Here is a 16,530-nt window from a genome sequence, read left to right on the forward strand (position 1 = left end):
CTATTAATTAATATAATTAGTATAACAAACAGCGGGTATTTTTGAAACATCAAATACGCATTTTGATAATTGATGGGATTAATGCAAAGCGAATAAGTTAAATAAAAAAAAATATATTATCAATCCAATATAAATTATAGAATACAAATCATAATGATATTTAATAATGTAAATTTAATATAGGATTCAAAATAAGTTGCGCCATTTAATTTTTACGCGGTTAGTTGTAATTCTGCGTTACGCGCTAGAAGGCGCTATCGTCGAGTCCTTTTCAAATCTAATATCACAACTTATATAGTTCATTAGTAACGTTTCGTAATCCATCATGGCGTGTAATTCAAAAGTTGTTCTTTATAAGAATATACACAAGTATATAAATGTCACTTAGTATAATATATATATATATATATATATATATATAAATATATAATTTTTAATATAATTAGTTTGAAACAATTTAAACATATTTCAATATGTCGAATATTCATGAAAACTATTAGAGAATATTGAATCCGACAGATGAACGATCCATTCTAAGTAATTAGAAATAATTTTATAATTTACTAATCAAAATTAAAATGTCAAATTAATACATTCTATTTGTTCAAAATTAAATAATTATATATTTATTAATTATAATTGAGAAAATCTACGCGCATATATATATATATATATATATATATAAATATATATAGATTATTATCAGTAATAGCCTACTTTTGGAATCGATTTATATATTAAAAAGTATTCGTTATCTTGAATCGCGATAAGAAGTTGATATCTTTATTGGCTCGAAGGTTGTGTTCATATTAAATTGAAAAATAGGCCCTTCGTAAGGAGAAGAATTTGTAAATATAAATGTGACGCGATAGATAGATTTACGCTTACGATTATTCGAATTATTATTAATATCTTTATTTTGAATCCTTTTCATTTTTATTCGTTTCTTTTTTACCTTCCTCGGACTAGCTATTTTCCCTCCCTCTCTTTACTATCTGTGTATGCCACTCTCTTGTGAAAGTTAACGTAGCCGCATGGAACGCGGGGGCTTTCGTGAATCGTCCTATACGCCTTCTTGGTAGATCCGTAATACCACCATCGCCAGTCGGTCGCTTAGCGATTACCTCTGACTTCGACTTTCACTTTGAGAGCTACCAAGTATCTCTGTCTCTGTTTCTCTCTCTCTATTTATCCATCTCTTTCTCTCTCTCGCTCTCGCTCTCGCTCTCTCTCTCTCTCTCTCTCTCTTTCTCGCTCTCTATCCATCTATCTTTTATTTCCTCTCCTGGTACATCTTTCTCTTTCATTCTTCCTTCGTTCGCCAATGTGATCGAACTCTTAAAGTGATCGTTCTCTGTTAAATGTTTAAAAGACGGATAGTGTTTCTAGGGGGGATGGAAAAAGAAAAATGCGATTTTTCTTTAAGTGTTTAATATCTTTATGATTTGACACCTATCTGTGATTTAATATTAAAACTCGGATAAGTGAAAAGAAGAAAAGAAACGATAAAGGAAAAAGAAAAAAAAAAAAAAAAGGAGAAAACAACAAAAATATAACGAAATATGTATTGAAAAAAATTTTTGGATATTCATACATCGATCACGTTCTCGATCACTCCAGAAGCATAATCAAGAGATTCGTTTGAAACAGGTGAGAGTTTTTCTAATTATAATGCATTTAACGTTTTAAACGCTTGTGACAAATATGTATATATATATATATATATCTTTGGTATCACCGTTATAAAATGCATTAATTATCATTGTTAGAACACCTTCATTGGCGTGAAGAATGAGTATACGGAAACATTAATATATTAAGATAATAAGAAATATTTTGAATAGTTAATTTCTCTATCTCTTTCTATCTCCTCTCTCTCTCTCTCTCTCTCTCTCTCTCTCTCTCTCTCTGTCTCTCTATTTCTATTTCGTAATTTTATACGAAGTCGATGACTATAGTCATCGTCGAGATTTTTACTGGATGACCGTCGTCGTAATATTCGTGTCTCAACAACTTGCTGTGTTTTTTTACCTTTCTCTCCTTCATTCAACCATTTCTCTTTTTTTTTTTATATTTATTTTTCTTTTTTTTATTTTTTCAACCAACAACATCTCTATCTCGAGTACGATACATCCGGCATTGCTTTGAAATGAATCAGAAATCGATCGACGTTGTATTCTCTTGTTGTTCCAATTGCAATCATAATTTTTTACGGTGAACTTATTAGATACACACACACATATACACACTCGATTTATATATATCGAGGAATTACGTTTCGTTTTTTATGATGAACAAATGTTTCATAAAGGAAGAAAAAAGTAAAAGGAAAAAAAAAAATGAAATTAGATAGGAAGGGAGAGATGATATATGTATGTGCAGCGATATCAAAGGATTATATCAGATACGGTGTAAATTAATCTTCGATAAATAGATAGATTATACTCGCGTTGATCTGATAATTTTCACTCGCACATTGTGCATGACACATTGACAAAAATTTTCTTTATATCTATGTCTCACTCGGACATATATGTACTTATAGAAGAAATCAAATTGTAACATTTAATTGATAGTGAATTTCAATCGTAAGCAATGCGTTTTATAGCAGGCTATCAAACGTGAGTAGTATTATTTCTGCTCTTTTTCTCTCTCTCTCTCTCTCTTTTTTCTTTTTAATCGAAAATATATATATATATATATATATATATATATATATATATATATATAGTCATAAAAATTAATCATACTCGTTATAGATTTAATGCGATGATCCATAAGTCAGTTCTGTCTTTTATCTTTTTCTTTTCTCATTTTGGAAAGTTTATTCGTCGGTATTAAAAAAGTAGGAAAAAAAGTAGGAAAGTTTGTTTCAATCTAATGATGCAATTATTCGACGAAACGTAATTCTGATTCATGATATATGCATGTAAAATTCCCAATTTATATTAACTCATAGGTATCGTGTAATAGAATTTCATTTAGAACAAACATATTTCCTTTTTATATTAATGTAACATTAACCATTAATCATGCGTATAATTTCTTTGAACATTTTCTGAATATTTTTTTTTTTTCTTTATAAATAAATAAATAGATAAATAAATCAATAAAAATTCTTTTGTATCGGACTTTCTCAAAGATTTTGGAATAGGAAAAATTGAGGATACGTAAAGGAGGGAGAAAGTAATAATAATCAAATAAGATAGTACGTACGATCGAGCTACGCTATTACCAAAATATAACGGAACTTACCTGTGTCAATGGCGAGGTCGACGTACGACTTTTTCTTTTACCGAAATCTTTGGCTCAACTTACAAAGAATTCATCGAAAATAAATCGTATATATCTTTTCTCAAAAATTCAACATAAGCTAAATTAATCTTTATTATCTTTTATTTGTCGATATTCTACGCAATATCAATTATCGATGTAATGCCTTGAAATAGATCGGGTGTAAAAAGAAAAAAAATTAATTTACGTATACTTCTATGAAAATCGATAAGACATTTTTCAATTTATAATCTTTCATATCGAAGCTGTTATCGTATCAACATTCCCGAAGCTTAAATTTACAATAAATGGCAATAAAAGTTAAAAATATTATTTATACTAAATATATAAAATTGAGAAATGATGCGACAAAAAGAAAGAAAAAAAGAAGAAAAAAGGAAAAAAGATATTATTTATTTGTATCGTTATTAATTATAGATTATTAAAGAAAAAGTTTGAATTTATTTGAAATGGAATGCGAATAAAGAAAGAACGTGTTTGATCGTAACAGATGTTAGGAAATAGAGTGAAACTACGATGTATGTATGTTAATTCGATGAAAGAAAAAAGAAAATATTTTATGCGCGTATATTGTAGACAGATATTCGAAAAGTAAAAGGTGGTGGAAGAGTATCAGGTAATGCATACTATTCTTAGAAGAAGTACATCTAAAAAAAATTGGCAAAAGGAAAAGAATGTTGGAGAACGACTAGCAAGAAAGGGAGAGACGTGTATGTGTTCAACTGTGAGTTTGTATATATGTATGTGTGTGAGTGTAGTCGAGGGTCGTACAAGCCAATACTGCAACGTATCTTGAGGGCGGTAACCTACACTGCCAGTTGTCTTGTGGATGGCCTTGCTACATTATCTGCCGCGTGTTTCGTTTCCTTTCACTTTTAACAGTCAGGAACCAGAAACCTTCTCGGATCTCCTTGAACGAGGATACGAAAGGATTGGAGAGAAAAGACATTCTATTATTTCAGAAATCATATTTCTTCTATCTTTATATCTTACGATATAATTTTAATCATTAGTAAACAAAATTAGCATAGGGAAAGTTGACACTGACAGTGAGATCTATTCTATACGAGGAAGAAAAAAAGAATGATAGGGGAGATACGTTTTAAGATAATTATCTAAAGATTTAGATATAAATATATATGCAAGTATTTATGTTTCCATATGCGGCATAGAAAAATAGAGAGCGATATTAATGTGATGCACCATTAATAAAAAAAAAAAAAAAAAAAAGGAAGAAAAGAAAAACAAGGGTACAGCTGCAACGGATTAACTTACAACATCGTTTACTTAGTTACTTCTTATGGGTAAGGAGAGAAAGCTGATAGACAACAAATCCGTTACGTGGCACGTCACTGAAATATCTAGAGCGAAAAAGGTTCCGCATCGGTCATTCCCTGTCTCTGTTTATTTCGTTAGGGTTTATTGAGTATGATGTTTTATCAATTTTTATGAATAAAAAATTTTATTTATATTTCATATGTAATATCTATCTCTTTCGTTTCACGCATCCATACTTTTTTTTTTTATATTAAAAAACATTAAATTGATAATACGAACGGTCAAGTTCTTTTTTATTTATTTATTTATTTATTTATTTATTTTTTTTTTAGTATCGACGAATCATAATTTTGAAATTTAATTTTTACAGGATGTCAAAGGCTCCAAAACATAATGGTAGCATACATGGCGGCGGGGTCACTGGACCAGATGATTTTTCCGATGGAGAGAGTACGCCTGTTATTCAAGATTACACCGATAGGTAATTAATTTATTTTTTTTCTCTTTATCAACTCTGAACTCAAATAAATATCTTATTTTTTTTTTCATAATATTTTAATTAATTCATTTGCATATACATGTTACTTGTTATTTTCTCATAACAGAAGAACAGTCGAAGAAACAAAAGAATGGGATGTCTTCAGAGATCCACCACCGAAAGTCGATTCGGGCTCAATGGCAAATCAAAAATGTCTTGAAAGGACCGTACAATTAACAAAATTTTTTGTCTATTTAATCGTTTTCGTAATAGTATTAGTTAGCGGTGTAATATCTAAAGGAACGATCTTTTTCATGACGTCCCAATTGAGATCAGATCATAGAATTCCTTATTGCAATAAAGATTTAGGTAATATGTCCTTGATATATTTAGAAAAAATATTTTATCTATGTAAATAACTTATCGTGTTAATGCTGAGACAAATATTGTGTTCTTTGTAGGCCGAGATAAACATTATGTAGCAACATTACCAGAAGAAGAAAGAATAGCATGGATATGGTGTATTATAATCGCTTTCGCGGTACCAGAATTTGGCGCATTGATACGTAGTATACGTATATGTATTTTTAAGTCATGGAAAAAGCCACCATATTCTCATTTTTTCCTTGTATTCCTTATGGAAACATTTCATGTCGTAGGACTTGCACTTATGTTTTTCTTAGTACTACCAGATGTCGACGTTGTAAAAGGAGTAATGTTAACTAATTGCGTCTGTTTTGTACCCGGATTATTAGGTAGGCATGATTCCAAATTTGCTGCTAATGATCGATAGACACTGTTCTTTTTTTTCTTTCTTTTTCTTTTTTTTTTTTTTTTTTTTGAATGATTTACTCCGTAGAATAACTTTTAAAAATGATCTTATATCTTAATATATAATATTTCAGGACTTTTGTCGCGCAACAAAAACAAAGACGAATCGAAAAGATTTATTCTCGTACTAGTTGACCTTGCTGCATTAACTGCTCAAGCAACGAGTTTCGTCCTTTGGCCTTTACTAGACACATCAAGACCTTCCTTATGGATTATCCCACCTTCCTTGATACTCGTATCATGTGGTTGGTGGGAAAATTATGTTTCTATGCAAAGCAGTATCGGTAAATTGGTGTTTGTTATTAATTAACGAATTGCGAAAAAATATTGTGAATTAATTTTGGTGAAATTAATTGATTAATCTTTGAAATTTTTATTCTTTTTTATTCTATTATATAGGCTTTGTCACAATGCTGGCCCGAGTAAAGAGAGAATTGAGACTGACTAGATATTTTACATACATGTTCGTTTCATTCTGGAAGATTATAGCATTTTTCATTAGTGTTTTAACGGTGCTATACATGAGAGGCGAGAATATTGGTCATTTATTTACAATGTTTCCTACTGCATTTGGACAGCACAAAATTATTGTTCACACAGTCGTACAAACTAATGGTACATTATCAGATCTAAAAGACGTTTTATTAAACAGCGACATCGACATCGATGCTGACTTTAGTACACCTATTTATGTCTTATTGTTACAAATATTCAGCGCATATTTCGCTTATATTTTTGGTAAGCAAATGGAAATCGTATTTCATATTATCTATGAGACTCATGAAAATCTGGTTGTTGTTAATTTTTTTTCTTTTTTTTTTATGAATATTATGCTTTTAGGCAAGTTCGCATGTAAAATTCTGATACAAGGATTCAGTTATGCATTCCCTGTAAATCTTACAATACCAGTAACTATTTCCTTGCTAATTGCTGCCTGTGGTCTACGTAATAGCAATCCTTGCTTTTTCCATGATATTATACCAGATTATCTTTTTTACGAATCACCACCACTGTATTTTTTAAACGATTACATAACCCAACAATACGGCTGGGTTTGGTTACTTTGGTTGCTCTCTCAAACTTGGATAACTTTACATATTTGGACACCAAAATGTGAACGTTTAGCAGCTACTGAAAAATTATTCGTTGTACCTATGTATGATTCATTGCTAATCGATCAGTCAATGGGTTTAAATAGAAAGAGAGACGATCAACCGGAAGTTAAAGTGGAGGTCGGTATTGAATTATAAAAAATATAAAAATTAGAGAGAATTGTACTTTGATCTTATATATATATATATAAAAAAAGCAAGAAAAAAAAAAAAAGAAAAAATGCTAGAGCTATAATAACGTTATTTTATCATTTAGGATTTAGCAGAGATAGAAAAAGAAAAAGGTGATGGAGATTATGAAACTATATATGAACAAACAGATGGCTCGACCACTCCACCTTCAATGGTAAAAAGTAGCGACCATGTGACCAGAATATACGCGTGTGCTACCATGTGGCATGAAAACAAGGAAGAAATGATGGAATTTTTAAAAAGTATTTTGCGACTGGACGAAGATCAATCAGCTAGACGTGTCGCACAAAAATATCTTAAAGTCGTTGATCCGGATTATTATGAGTTCGAAAGTAAGTTAAATAATTCGATCATAATATATATATATATATACATTCTTTGCAATTAACTTAAACATATTTTTTAGCTCATATCTTCTTCGACGACGCTTTCGAATTATCCGATCATGACGACAACGAATCACAAGTTAACCGATTTGTAAAATTACTCGTTTCAACGTTAGATGAAGCAGCGACTCATGTTCATAGGACAAGAACGCATGTCAAAGATCCAAAAAAATATCCAACTCCTTATGGTGGACGATTGGTATGGACTCTTCCTGGTAAAACTAAAATGATCGCTCATTTGAAAGATAAGAGTAAAATTCGTCACAGGAAAAGATGGAGCCAGGTAATATCGTTCAATATTTCCGTATAATATTTTTAATTACGGAGATAATGTCTGAAATTGATTCGAAAAATAATTGATATTTTTTATTAGGTCATGTACATGTATTATTTATTGGGACATCGATTAATGGAATTACCCATTAGCGTGGATCGCAAAGAAGTTATTGCTGAGAATACGTATTTATTAACATTAGACGGTGATATTGATTTTCAACCAGCCGCTGTAAAACTTCTTGTTGATTTGATGAAAAAGAATAAAAATCTTGGTGCGGCATGTGGTCGTATTCACCCAGTTGGTTCAGGTATATTTTTATATACTTTTTAATACATGTCCCTATTAATAAAAAAATTTACGAAAAAGTAAATTCAAATAATATCGACATATAGGTCCTATGGTTTGGTATCAAATGTTTGAATATGCGATTGGTCATTGGCTGCAAAAAGCAACGGAACATATGATCGGCTGTGTACTTTGTAGTCCTGGTTGTTTTTCCTTGTTTAGAGGAAAAGCTTTGATGGACGATAATGTAATGAAAAAGTATACAACAAGATCCGATGAGGCAAGACATTACGTACAATATGATCAGGGAGAAGATCGTTGGCTTTGTACATTACTTTTACAACGTGGCTATAGAGTAAGTCGATTCTAAAAAAGATATTTCTTTATTAAAAATGATTTAATAAAAATCGGCTAAAGAAAAGAAATTAATAACGATAACATTTGATTAGGTCGAATATTCAGCGGCAAGTGATGCTTACACTCATGCACCAGAAGGATTTAATGAATTTTACAATCAACGTCGTCGATGGGTACCTTCTACTATAGCTAATATTATGGATTTATTGATGGATGCCAAACGGACTATTAAAATCAATGATAATATTTCTCTTCCATATATATCTTATCAGATTCTCCTAATGGGTATATTTCAATATAATTAAAAAAAAAAAAAAAAGAAAAAAAAAAACAAAGAAAAGAAAAAGAAAGAGAAAGGCGATTTTTAATACTCTTTAAAATCTCTCATTTGTTAATGATGTTATAGGTGGTACTATACTTGGACCAGGTACTATTTTTCTTATGTTAGTCGGTGCGTTTGTAGCAGCTTTTAAAATTGACAATTGGACAAGTTTTTATTACAATATTATACCAATTTTATTGTTCATGATCATTTGTTTTACGTGCAAGGCAAATATACAGGTAAGCGTACTGTTGCTTTTTTAACATGAATTTCTTGTTCTTTTTTTTTTTCTGCATTTTCGCTAAATTAAAAGAAATAAGCATAATATTTGTTACGCCATATGTATGTTGTTTTGTCAGATAATAATTTTTTCATAATATGTTTGGATAAACAATAACTTAATATAAAAAAGAAAGATACCTGACAATTTTTGTTCGTAATTTATATTACAATACTCGTGATTGTTTTGTCCACGTCCAAAGTGTTTTATAATTTTCAGCTTCTGTGCGCACAAATATTATCTACGGCTTATGCTATGATCATGATGGCCGTAATCGTAGGTACGGCTCTTCAGCTCGGAGAGGACGGGATAGGATCACCCTCAGCGATATTTTTAATATCATTATCGGGATCATTTTTCATAGCAGCCTGTCTACATCCTCAAGAATTTTTGTGTATCATTCCTGGCATTATATATCTTTTATCTATTCCTTCTATGTATCTTCTTCTTATATTATACTCGATTATAAATCTTAATGTTGTTTCCTGGGGTACTCGAGAAGTTCAAGTGAAAAAGACAAAAAAGGTTTGTCCATTGCGATTTGTCTTCATTAAGTGCATGTCATAACATCATAACACACAATTTCAAAAATTATCATTACACCGATCATTAATGATTATCATTTGTAATGCGAGCAAATCAGTATAATAAGCTTTTTATCATAATCATATTAAAAAATATTCAGTAAGGAATTCATCATATGTAATCTCTCTTATAGCATCATGATCAGTATAATACATCCGATCATACGTATGTATCACTGTGGTGGAGGTGTGGTATTTACATAAATGATGGTGAAGGTAGTAATTAATGGCTGAATGTGTTATTACTAAATTATGTCAGTGTTTAACGTGAGCTGCACGCAAAAATAAAAAGATTAACTTTACGTTCATTAGAATGTAAAGGATTAATATTAAATAAATGTCTAACTTATAAGAGGGATACAACAGGTTATCATGGCTGCAATTCTCAGCACCTTCTATGGTTTGGTGATGGTTGCCGTTGTAATCGGTATCGCAATAAGTATCGTAGAAGACAGTTTGTTTTCACCCTCCGCGCTGTTTCTAATGCTGGTGGTGATGCAAATGCTGATAGCAGCCATACTTCACCCAAGGGAAATAAACTGTTTATTATATGGAATAATATATTACATAAGCGTACCATCGATGTACGTTTTATTAATTATGTATTCGCTGTTCAATCTCAATGACATTACCTGGGGCACAAGAGAAGTAAAAGCGAAGAAAACGAGGGTGGTAATTATCTGAAAAACTAACAAATTAATCACTATAGAAGGGAATAATAACGCTTAAACGTCATACTATCGCGTAGAATTAAATTATTATATTCAAAAATGTTTTACATTTTTAACAATTTATTTCTTATGAAGAATTATATTAAAAACGTATACGGGCAAAATATATGCATATGATATGATATAATCTCTATAGGAATTGGAACAAGAGAAAAAAGAAGCGGAGGAAGCTAAGCGCAAAGCGAAACAAAAGTCTTTGTTAGGTTTTCTTCAAAACGGTGCTGGAACAAATGACGATGATCAAGGTTCGATCGAAATTTCTTTGGCTAGTTTATTCAAGTGTATGTTTTGTACGCATGGTAAATCATCGGATGAGAAACAACAGCTTGTTGCTATCGCTGAATCATTAGAACTACTTGGCAAAAGAATGGAAACGATTGAAAGGTGCGTAATATAGGAAGATTATTTTTCGAATAGGAATTATAAAATAGCTTATTAAAATTAATTTTATTTGATAATTCTTCTATAGGGCCGTTGATCCACATGCGCATGTTTCTGGAAGAAGACGAGCATCCTCCGTGGGTAATCGTACAAATGATGCCTTGGGTGCAATAGGTGAAGATCCAGCCGAGAATGAAGAATGTCACAGTGAAACAGAAACCGTAACTAGCCAAAATTCGGGAGAAAATCGTGAGGGTAGTAATTTCTTAACGAGACCTTATTGGTTGAGCGACGAAGGATTGAAAAAAGGCGAAGTGGAAATTTTGTCGTTACAAGAGGAACAGTTTTGGAAGGATTTGCTTGAAAAGTACCTATATCCTATAGACGAAGACAAAGCGGAAAAGGTAATATACGAGAAGAAATTATTTTTCACGATATTAATTTTGACGTGAAAATATTTTCGAAAAGAATTCCTTTTTTACTTTTTTTTTTTTTTTATCGCGTTTGATTAGTATAAATAATATTTTAATATAAAACTTTTACCTTGCCTACTGGAAGATTGGATGCATCTGTATTAAGAATTAAAAAAGATCCTTAAATTTTAATGAATTTTATAATACTTGCGTCAGGCACGAATTGCTAAAGATCTAAAGGACCTACGCGACCAGAGTGTTTTTGCTTTCTTTATGATGAATGCCCTCTTCGTCCTCATCGTCTTTTTGCTACAACTAAACAAAGACTTGTTACACGTGAAGTGGCCATTTGGTATCAAGATGAACATCACCTATGATGAATACTTGCAAGAGGTAAAGCCAGCTCCGTCGGGGTGCCGTGAATCCTATGCTTTGATGATTTCCTTGTGAAACAGACAAACAACATGGATCACTGGGTCTCTCTCGACGGAGCATTTTTCTACATTTCTAACGTGTTTCGTTTTTTTTTTTTTATCATTCCCCTATAGGCCCGAATCGCTGGAGATCTGATTGAACTGCGCAACAAGAGTGTCTTCGCATTTTTAATGTTCAATGCCTTGTTCGTACTGATCGTATTCTTGCTACAGCTGAACAAAGATCAATTACATATCGTGTGGCCGCTCGGCGTCAAGACAAACATCACCTACGTTGAAGAAACGTCGGAGGTATCGGGTATTCCCGAAAATGGCAAAAGGATGTGCAGTTACTCGTTGATGGAACATCGGTGCACTCTCGGTCCTCTATTTTCTTTATTTTATCGTAAAACGATCGTTTACAAAAAAAAAAGAAAAAAAAAAAAAAAAAAAAAAAGATTTTCAATTTATAATTAATGATTATAAAAGAGAGTACACAGAACTGAACCATCGTTACGCGGTGACTGCATTTGTCCACTTTACGAATATGTGTTTGTCAATAACATTATTCGTATAATGGCACGTCTGGTTTTAATGTTATAAACGCCTTGCACAGGTTCTCCTGGTTGGATCGGATTGTGGGGGTGCAGAAAAACTTCTAGTCCATTGACAGAAACATTTAGTGACTAAGCGATAACATTTTCATCCCATGTTTACGATACTTATCCATTCCATCCTCTCATTCGATTTGTTTTTTCTTTTTCCAGCTATTCACAAGGAATATTATTTCCTTAAACGTTTATTTATTCAATCATTTAAAATAACAATCATTTTACAGGAATTCAGCATCTGACTACTCTATCTCTTTCTCTCTCTCTCTCTCTCTCTCTCTCTCTCTCTCTCTCTCTCTCTCTCTCTCTCTCTTATTGTTTCGCATTTTTTTTTACAAGTATTATTTTATATATCTACGGAATGAAAGTTTGTTCATAAGGTTGTAACAAATACATTTTGAATTTGAATGCATAGAAATATTATATTTCTTGACTACTTTCACGTTTCGTAGATACTTACGCGAAGATATATCGTACTCGTTAATTAAGAAACGAGATTAATATGATTTTTATATTTTTTTATAGCGATATTATAATTTATATGCATATACTTCATACATATACACAGATATTATTTTTGATATTTATTTATCCTTAGTTCTTTCCATTCTTATCCTAAACCTGTTAAACAAGTCAATATTTTTCCATGCATTCCTATCTATGTTATGGGCTAGGTTTAACTGATCCTTCACTGCAAGAGGTGTAGTCAAATTCAAGCACCACTAATGCATTATGTGGTATATATATGCTTTTTATGTCTATTTACATATATAAGTATATGTGTATTTATGTATATAAATATTTTAGACGTAGTCACATCGCTTCTATCACGATGGTAAATTTACGAATTTATGATTATATTGTTGCACAAATTTTAATGATTGCATCTGCAATAATAGTGAAATATATTTTGTGAAAAGAAACGATGGAACTTAATCTCAAATCTAACTTTCATTTGGTAACAGAACTTACTATCGAAGTGTTTAATAACCACATTATTAACAATATTATAGATATTGTTCCAGTTTATGTATAAAACATGCGATGTATATAAATTTTTATAGTCAACAATAGGTAATCATCAAATCGAAAAATTTACATTATTTTTTAATTATGTTTTATATATTTTTATAATTAGCAGCTTTAAATTTCTTTTCATTCATTTGTACCTAATGTTGATTATCAATGTCAATAATTCACATAAAATAAATGTGCATTATATATAGCAAAGCGATATTAACCAAAAAATAAAGAAACTTTAGAATTTGGAAAACTTTAGAAATAAAGAAACTTAGAATTATTATAAAACGAATACTTACGCACCAACGCATGCAATGCACATGCGGGCATGAATATTCGTATTATTGTTGTTGTTCTTGTTGTTATTATTATTATTATTATTATTATTATTTTATACTCAATATTAATAATATTAATAATATTTTAATATTTCAGGTACACATTACCAAAGAATACTTGCAACTTGAGCCTATTGGTCTGGTGTTCGTGTTCTTTTTTGCACTAATTCTAGTCATTCAATTCACTGCTATGTTGTTTCATAGATTTGGTACTTTTGCTCATATCTTGGCGAGTACCACACTGGATTGGTTCTGCTGCAAAAAAGTATGTCTTTATTTTATTATAGATCAGATAAATGATTAAATCAATAAACTTTACAATAATTCAAATATTGCTATTAAAGGATGTTACAGAGGAGACTTTATCATCTCAACAAGCAGTGGATATGGTTAGAGATCTACAAAAATTAAATGGTATGGAAGGTGATTACGATGAAGGTAGTGGTAATGGGCCTGGTCGTAGAAAAACAATAAGAAATCTTGAAAAGAGTAAAAGAAAGGCACAATCGATAAACACACTTGATGTTGCATTTAAACATCGCTTCTTTAGTATGTCTGAAGGAGCAGGTAAGTGAATCTTATTAACAATCAATGAAGTTGATTTATAATCAATGATAGTAACTTTTAATTTCCATCTAATAGGTTTGCCCGGAAACATGTCTACACGACATTCAGTGAAAGCTTTAAAAGCTTTAGAGGGTAGACGAAATATAGTCGAAATGGCAATGCGAAGGAAATCACAAATGCAAACTTTAGGAGCAATTAATAAATATGGAGTGGCAGGTAATCCTCTTGGTATTCAAGGGCGACCTTCAAGAAGTAGTCAAATATCCGTAAAGGATCTCTTTGAAGATCGTGGACATACAAATCCTGGTTATGAACCCGATGAAAGTCCTAAAGATAGTCTTCGATTACAAAATCTTAATCAACATGCCTGGCGCGAAGCCAACACCAATGTTTAACGTTACAATATTTTTAAGACGAATTCAAAATATATTCAATATTTGAAATTAAAATATCATAATCAATCGAATAATAGCATAAAAATAGTAATTAAATATAGATTACTGTTTTTATTTTTTTCCTCTATACCAGCATATTTGAGGGGTAACATTTTTTTTATTTATTTGTTATAATATTTATTCAATGATTAATGAAAAGATATAGTTCAAGCAAACTCCAGTGTATGAAACACTGTCAAAACTGCAATAAAATTTGTTTAATATTGAACTTATTCAAATTTCTTCCTTATAGTATTAAAAATGATTTTGCATTTTAAAATTTAATATGTGTATGTTTATAAGATAACGAATAGAGGATATTTACGTCTATATATTTTACTGAATAATATACTCATATAAAAGCAATTAAAAAAATATTGACTGTAATAAAATAATAATATTTATTTGCTCTATTATTCATCTTATATGTGATAAAATTAGGATTTAAATTATATATATTATGCGTGCGTGCACGCGTACTATTGTATATGTTTATACATTTTTAAGCATGACAATATGCCATATGGAAAATAAATTTCAAAAATTCATATATCAATAATTTATATCTATACTTTCCTATATATTCCTAAATTTAATTAATTCTTATAAGAAATTAAATCATAGTAAACAACTTAGATATATTTTTAATACAATATATTGAATCTTATTATTATGTTTTTTTAAGTGCTTCTGTCATTAAAATAACATAAACCATTGTCAGATAATTATTAATTGCATGATTTATGGTCCATTCTTGATAAAATCCTTCGCTTGGAAATAAAACATTTATTACTGCATAGAAGAGATTTGCTAATAAACCATAATGATTATCGTTTAACAACCTAAAATAACGTGAATGTTCTTTATGTATTAAATATTAAATCTTTTTTGTAAATTATATATAAACTTACATAACATAACCGGTAGTCAACAGTTCAAGGAATACAAATAATTCAGATACTCCATTAAATAAACTTCTTTTGTATGACAATGAAATGACTGAATTTTCATTCTATTAAAATTAATATTTCAGTAACTATTTTAACTAAGTTTTTATTTTCATTAAAAGATTTAAACTAGAGAAATTTCATTTTTTTTCTTTTTTTTTTTCTTTTTTTATAATGTACCTGATTTTCCAATATCAATTGCTTCAAATGTAGCATGTTACATAAAAAAAAATTAACAATTGCATTATATCCAAGAAGATAATCTCCATGATGAAAAAAAAGGGAACATATTAAAGAAGTTTTACTAATGTTTTTAAGAAATTCATCGAAAATATTAACTTTCATTTTATTTTCCTTCTCTTCTGCCTCTATCAATGTTACATTTAGAGCTACAAATGATGTATGTTCATTATAAAAAGAAAAAAAAGTGTTTTCTAATATATGTATGATATATGTATATATAAATACTTACTGTAGGATTTGAAAAATAATTTATATATTAAATTATATAAAGGTCGAACTCCTAATGTTGTGAATCCAATAAATGCAAATATAAAATGTGTTGGAAGCATCGAATATTCATTATAGGAATGGTTGTACAATACATATATGGAGGAACCACAAGTTAAAAGTAGATAAGTACATGGTAATGTTGCTTCTAAAAACATATCTCAAATTTTTTCCCTTTTTTTTTTTTTACCAATTTATCTATCTTTTTCAACAAGCACATCTAATTGCTTGAAGTTTCAATTAAAAAAAAAAAAAAAAAGAGAAAAAAAAATGATTATTTTCAGACGCTATCTCGTGTGAAAATATTATTTACGATTCGTATGAATCACTTTTCATTATTTTATAATACGATAATGGAAATATAATTTTTTTGTAAAAACAAATTGCAAAATTTTGTTTAATCATATACATACCAGTATATCCATAAATAAACTATTCTGAATATGTTTGACAAAGAACTTATGTTTAAAGTGTAAAGCAAAGTCTAAT

The 16,530-nt window shown here is 30.0% G+C and overlaps 2 protein-coding genes and 1 long non-coding RNA gene across 10 annotated transcripts; 1 reads left to right on the plus strand and 2 right to left on the minus strand.

Moving 5' to 3' along the window:
• The first annotated feature begins 776 nt into the window (after window positions 1-776).
• Window positions 777-14,813, plus strand: LOC124421635 (chitin synthase chs-2). 6 transcript variants are annotated; one of them, XM_046957041.1, is made up of 20 exons: window positions 777-1,650; window positions 4,943-5,053; window positions 5,178-5,419; window positions 5,512-5,805; window positions 5,956-6,165; window positions 6,281-6,619; window positions 6,722-7,113; window positions 7,250-7,517; window positions 7,592-7,854; window positions 7,945-8,155; window positions 8,241-8,488; window positions 8,583-8,775; window positions 8,897-9,051; window positions 10,043-10,348; window positions 10,544-10,791; window positions 10,877-11,192; window positions 11,418-11,594; window positions 13,681-13,848; window positions 13,928-14,150; window positions 14,226-14,813. In XM_046957041.1, exons 2-20 carry the CDS (start codon window positions 4,944-4,946, stop codon window positions 14,543-14,545), a joined length of 4,683 nt encoding a protein of 1,560 aa, XP_046812997.1. In that variant the 5' UTR covers window positions 777-1,650; window position 4,943; the 3' UTR covers window positions 14,546-14,813. The 6 variants fall into 6 exon arrangements, with proteins under 6 accessions (XP_046812997.1, XP_046812998.1, XP_046812995.1 ...); XM_046957039.1 differs by lacking the exons at window positions 777-1,650; window positions 10,043-10,348 and adding exons at window positions 2,483-2,621; window positions 9,312-9,617; XM_046957040.1 differs by lacking the exons at window positions 777-1,650; window positions 10,043-10,348; window positions 11,418-11,594 and adding exons at window positions 2,483-2,621; window positions 9,312-9,617; window positions 11,750-11,926.
• On the minus strand, window positions 12,398-13,672 carry LOC124421649. The gene is made up of 2 exons (XR_006941709.1): window positions 12,686-13,672; window positions 12,398-12,579 (listed from the first exon to the last, which is right to left on the minus strand). It is a non-coding gene; the product is annotated as an uncharacterized LOC124421649 (long non-coding RNA).
• A 410-nt stretch (window positions 14,814-15,223) lies between the features above and the next one.
• Window positions 15,224-16,530, minus strand: LOC124421647. 3 transcript variants are annotated; one of them, XM_046957073.1, is made up of 5 exons: window positions 16,455-16,530; window positions 16,004-16,268; window positions 15,712-15,920; window positions 15,496-15,596; window positions 15,224-15,426 (listed from the first exon to the last, which is right to left on the minus strand). In XM_046957073.1, exons 2-5 carry the CDS (start codon window positions 16,197-16,199, stop codon window positions 15,255-15,257), a joined length of 678 nt encoding a protein of 225 aa, XP_046813029.1. In that variant the 5' UTR covers window positions 16,200-16,268; window positions 16,455-16,530; the 3' UTR covers window positions 15,224-15,254. The 3 variants fall into 3 exon arrangements, with proteins under 3 accessions (XP_046813029.1, XP_046813030.1, XP_046813028.1); XM_046957074.1 differs by having other exon boundaries at window positions 16,004-16,189; window positions 16,455-16,527; XM_046957072.1 differs by lacking the exon at window positions 16,455-16,530 and having other exon boundaries at window positions 16,004-16,390.

Source organism: Vespa crabro, chromosome 2 (genome assembly GCF_910589235.1).
Source record: "Vespa crabro chromosome 2, iyVesCrab1.2, whole genome shotgun sequence".
NCBI classification, from domain to species: Eukaryota; Metazoa; Arthropoda; class Insecta; order Hymenoptera; family Vespidae; genus Vespa; species Vespa crabro.